The 5,660-nt window shown below is 40.5% G+C and overlaps 1 protein-coding gene across 1 annotated transcript; it reads right to left on the minus strand.

Moving 5' to 3' along the window:
• Positions 1–720: 720 nt before the first annotated feature.
• Positions 721–2,509, minus strand: LOC149220865 (putative disease resistance protein At1g61310). Its single transcript, XM_089387225.1, has 2 exons — positions 1,331–2,509; positions 721–1,011 (listed from the first exon to the last, which is right to left on the minus strand). The coding sequence occupies exons 1-2, from the start codon at positions 2,507–2,509 to the stop codon at positions 721–723; spliced, it is 1,470 nt and encodes a 489-aa protein (XP_089243351.1).
• Between the last annotated feature and the right edge of the window lie 3,151 nt (positions 2,510–5,660).

Genomic DNA, 5,660 nt, shown 5'->3' on the forward strand with positions numbered 1-5,660 from the left:
TTGTATAACACAAGGCTCTGCATATTTTGAAAATCACAAAAACTGCTCTCGATTTTAACTAAGTCGGAGCATTCCAAATATAGTCTTCTCAACTTTGACATATGATTCATGTCACTGGGGAGAGATTGCATCCTTGTGAGTTCTAACATGAGGGTGTCCATTTGAATCATATTACCTAATGTGCCTTCCGTAATAGTGTCTCCATTGTTTGTTAGGTGTAACATGGAGAGTTGCTTTAAGCTGGACAAACTGTTAATGGAAGCCACACTTTTCCTTCTTTTGTACTCACCATTTTCGCAGAAAGTGGTGCATCCATACATCGACAAACCCTCTGAAGTGTGCTCACAGTTTCCCCAGACGTTGGTGCATCCGTACATCGACAAACGCTGCAAAGAGGTAAGCCGTGAGATACTGCAAGGTAGATACTGCAAATGGCCACATTTATCCATGCCCAGATACCGCAGAGATTTCAAATTATGAAGACCGGCTGGTAATTCGGTGATGATAGAGCGGCTAAGATCAAGGATCTCAAGATTTACAAGATTTGTAATAGAGGCAGGTAGTAAGTTGATGGGCATTCCTGATAACATGAGGCATGTTAACTGTTTCAAACACCCCAGACTCCCTGGCAATGACTGCACTGACGTCCCACTCAAATCGAGAACCTTCAAAGAGACCATGCTCCCAATAACTGTTTTTGGAATTTCTGTTAAATCTTTGTTACCATCCAACAATAATGAACATAGTTCTGGAGCCTGGAGCCCTCAGCGACTCAGGGAGCGAACTCAATTCGTTACGGCTCAGCAAAATCCGAGTGCGTCCAGAACATTCATTTTCTCTCAGTGTTCTCAAACCCTGACCGGCACGGCAATGGAAAGCGTTTTCGGCCTCGGCAATACGGATTCCCAAGTCACGCAGGACGTCGTGCATCTTGAAGAAGACCATGCTGCCATTAACGCTCCTTACGATCGGTTCAATCAAGCAACGATCTGCTAAAAGGTTTAGAAAAACCTGTTTGAAAAGGCAGAGGAGAAAACACACAAAATTTAACACATACACAGTAACACTAAGCTTTATCACATAAAATTTGTATTTAAATTTTTTCTAAAAGACTCTTTAAAATAACTTGCAATCACACAATAAATTTGAGTTTACATGAAAATAAAGAGACTCTCCTACAATAATAATTTGAAATATAATTACACATTAAATTCGACTTTACCCGAAATAAAATAAAACTTACAACAAATTGACTCAACTTAATTCAGTTAACTGATTCTCTGTATTACCCTTAATGGGAAGTAATTAACTATCTTTAACCAAAAAAAACCTTCCCCATTGTGAATTTGTCGTAGCTATGCCGATGGTGATCCTTCCTTGCCAGCAGCCCTTCTCCTACCAACAAAGGAATCACATGGTTGGCATGAATAATTTGGTCTTCTACAAATGCTGCAGCAATGTACAGAAAGCATAACTGCAAATGAATATTCTCCCTGCCAAGTGCATCGTAACTCAACCTTAGGCAATCGTCCAGGCTATGGTCATTTGGCAACCTTTGGGTAGCCCATTTCCACTCCTCTCGATGAGTACACCCCGCCATTGCTCTGCCAACTACTTTGATTGCAAGGGGAAGCCCTCCACACTTATGACAAACCAACTTGGCATCTTCCTCGTCGATGATTGCTGGTATGCTTCTGTTATTATAGGGAAAAGCATGATATGCAAACAACTTCCAACTCTCATCTCTGAACAAGTTGTGCATGGTTACTGTGTACTTATCTGCCACTCCCATTTTTAGCAGTACACTGCGAGACCTTGAACTTACAGTAACTTTGGATTTGGAATGACCGCTTACAGCCCTTTGTATGGCCAATCCTTCGAACAGTCCGGCAGCATCATTTTCCCATACATCGTCTAGGAACAAAGCAAACTTGCAATTCTGCTGCACTGTCTCATTTAACCATATTTTTACATCATCTTCGTCCATATTTTTAACCAAATCCACATTTTTTTGCAACGTTATTTGTGTGCAGAGCTCATTCCTCAGACTTTTAATAGTTGGATTTTGCGAAACCGTGAGCCAAAGTAATAAACCGTCGCTAAAGTGATTACGCACCTTTTCACTGTTGAAGAGTTGCTTGAGAAGCAGAGTTTTTCCCGATCCACCCTTGCCAAGCACGCCAATGTTGCTAACTACATCATCTATTACCATTTTCTCCATATTTGCAAAAGCTTTTTCTTGTCCCACGATAAGGGGTTCGTCAATCAACTTAGAGCTTAAGCCCATTGGAGCATGAGTCGTTTGCGAAATGGTTGCAAATCTGCTTGAAGACGCAGCCAAAGCTTCTATATTCTTATTAATCTGCGTTTGTCCCTCCATAATATTCCGAATTTGCTTTTGAGTTTGGACCATGTGAGCCAGAGGAGACAGTGTTAGCAGTTTGTCGATATCTGTAACCAAATCGGTGACCTTCTTGCTGGTTTGATATCGAGAAACAACATCCCACATTGGTATCGTACACTGATGCACAATTTTTGATGCTTGATTGAGAAGAGCCTCCAGCTTGTTGGTTATTTTTCAATGGGGAAAATACCAAAAACCAAATATTCAAACACACAGAGGTAATGCTCTGTTTCTTTTGCTCCAGGATCTTTTGTGCACACAGAAGACTTAAAAAAATTTCACTGAGAGACAGAGTATTTCACCACCATAAAAAAAATTCTATTCATTAAAAACTGATACAAACTTCGTCCTCTTTTTCTGAGAGGGATTTACCACTGTAAAATCATTTTTATATTCACTGCTGTGAAAAACAACTTACTGCTGTAATAAAAAGTTTACATAAGTTTACTGCTGTAAATAAAAATTACACAGGCTTACAAAAATCGCTTCACCATTTCCTTTATGCACTGCTGTGCAAAACCACACATGGTTTTTCTTACTCCTCTGTTTTTACAATACCACACAAAAACATTACAACCTGTTCCTTATAGTTTCTTCGCACTGTTGTGCAAACATTTCTGGTTCTCATTCGCTGCTGCGAACACACATAGTATTTTTCCTCCCGTGTGCCATACATGATAAAAGGTCAACTCTTAAAAACATGGAGCACATTTTTTTTACGTGGCTCATATACATATGAAACTTTAATACAAAACATGCCTATTAAAAACATACAACTAACACACATAAAAAAACTTTACGTGCCGTAAAAAAAACATAAAACGTATACCATATGGGACATATGCCCATAACCAAAATTAAAGCCCTCCACCAAAAAACTACGAACATCATTAAAGACATTTAATTCCCTTCTCGGCGGTCAACAGCAAATCTTGAATTTTACTCCACGCATGAGCTTTAATGTTTGCCGTATGCAGGTTTGGAGCAGCTTCGGACAATCAACGGTTGAAGAAGGTGGAGCAGATCGAACGGCGGATAGCAATATCGGAAAGCCAACATATGTTGAACATTAACTCCCGAGATTCTTACGTTGCGTTACGTCAGGGCTGAACCACGTGTCGGCTCCAAAATTTCTCGAGTTCGATCATCGGAAAATCCCTTTTGCCGGAATGTGACCCGAGAGCTCTCCGGCGAGTTTGTTGACCGGTTTCTGGCAGCTGCGTTGAAATTACGATTTCAACACTCCCCTTTAATTTCAACAGCTGGGCATTCGGTCATACCCAAACACTTTCTCAAAAATTCAAAGCTCTTCTGATCCAGTGGCTTTGTCAAGATGTCTGCTACCTGTTCTTGAGTCCTGCAATGTTCTAGGACAATTTCTCCATTGTTCACCAATTCTCTGATGTAGTGAAACCTGGTATCAATGTGTTTCGTTCTCTTATGAAACACTGAATTCTTTGACAATGCAATAGCTGAGCTATTGTCACAAAAAATCACTGTCGCTTTTGCCTGCTCTTGGCCTAAGCTTCTCAACATTCTTCTCATCCAAACTGCTTGACATGCTGCTGCTGTAGCTGCCACATATTCAGCCTCTGCTGTAGACAATGCTACAATGGACTGCTTCTTAGAAGCCCATGAAATGGCTCCTGAACCCATATGAAATACATAACCGGAAGTGCTCTTCCGATCATCTACACTTCCAGCCCAATCGCTATCTATGTACCCAATTAAATCTGAACTTTCTGAGACACTATATAATATGCCAAACATTTTAGTACCTTTGACATACCTCAAAATTCTTTTTGCTGCCTGCCAATGTGCCTCCTTTGGCCTCTCCATGAACCTGGAAATTAAACTAACAGCATACATTAAATCAGGCCTAGTTGCTGTTAAATACATAAGGCTGCCCACAATGCTTTTGTACAGGCTAGGATCAAAATCCTTGCTGCTGTCCTCTCTGCTGAGCTTTAATCCCATCACTGTGGGAGTGATGGCTGCCTTGCATTCTTCCATCTTAAATCTGCTCAAAATTTGATTTACATATCTTGCTTGAGATATAAAAATTCCTTTTTCATTTTGATCTACTTCTATGCCTAATAAGTATCTCAAGAAACCCATGTCAGTCATTTCAAATTCATCCTTCATGACTGATTTAAAATTCTCAATAAGATAAATATCATTTCCAGTGAAAATAACATCATCTACATACAAGACAACAATTAAAATTTTACCATCCTTTTCCTTGATGTAGACTATGGGTTCTCCTTCACATTTGTCAAATTCATTATCCAATAGATATGAATCTATCCTGCTGTACCATGCTCTTGGCGCTTGCTTCAGCCCATAAAGAGCTTTCTTCAATTTGCACACTTTGTGCTCTTCACCTTTCTTCTCATAGCCGAGAGGCTGTTCAATGTACACCTCTTCCTTTAACACTCCATTTAGGAATGCTGATTTCACATCCATTTGGTAGACTTTCCATTTGTTTTGTGCTGCTATGGACAGCACTGCTCTCACTGTTTCCATTCTTGCAACCGGGCCGAAAGTCTCCTCATAATCTCTTCCATACTGCTGCTTGTACCCCTTGACAACCAGCCTTGCCTTGTGCCTTTCTATCTTGCCTTCAGCATTGCTCTTGGTCTTGTAGACCCATTTCACACCAATGACTTCTTTGCCTTTTGGTAACTCAACCAAATCCCATGTTTTGTTTCTCTCTATGGCATTCATCTCCTCATCCATAGCTTCTTCAAAATGAATAGGATCATCAACATGACAATACAAGGCAAATAAGGAATTCATTCCTTCATCATAAATGTCACTTAGATTTCTAAATTTCTTACCTCTTTCACTTGGTGTGCAAGTGCTTGAAGATGCACTTGAATTTCCTCCTTGTGGTGTGCTTGGAGAAGCACTCTCATTGATCCTCAATGGTGTCCCTTGCTGTCCTTGTGTTGGCGCTGCTGTTTGGGGATGCATTTCAGCCACCTCCTCTTCATCTTCATCATGAGACAAACAGTTCTTGACATTCACTGTTTTCTCTATGCTTCCATCCCAAGCTTCCTCCTCAATGAATTGAACATCCCTGCTGACAAAGAACTTCTTGGTAGATGGAATGTACAGCCTGTAGGCTTTGGATTCATCACTGTATCCAATGAAGATGCATTTCTCCCCTTTGCTGTCCAACTTCCTCCTTAGCTGATCTGGTATGTGTGCATAGGCCACACACCCAAAAACTCTCATGTGGGTGACTCCTTGC

Source organism: Pinus tabuliformis, chromosome Q, assembly GCF_031772625.1.
Source record: "Pinus tabuliformis cultivar Carrire ecotype Pingquan chromosome Q, CPIR1, whole genome shotgun sequence".
Classification (NCBI taxonomy): domain Eukaryota; kingdom Viridiplantae; phylum Streptophyta; class Pinopsida; order Pinales; family Pinaceae; genus Pinus; species Pinus tabuliformis.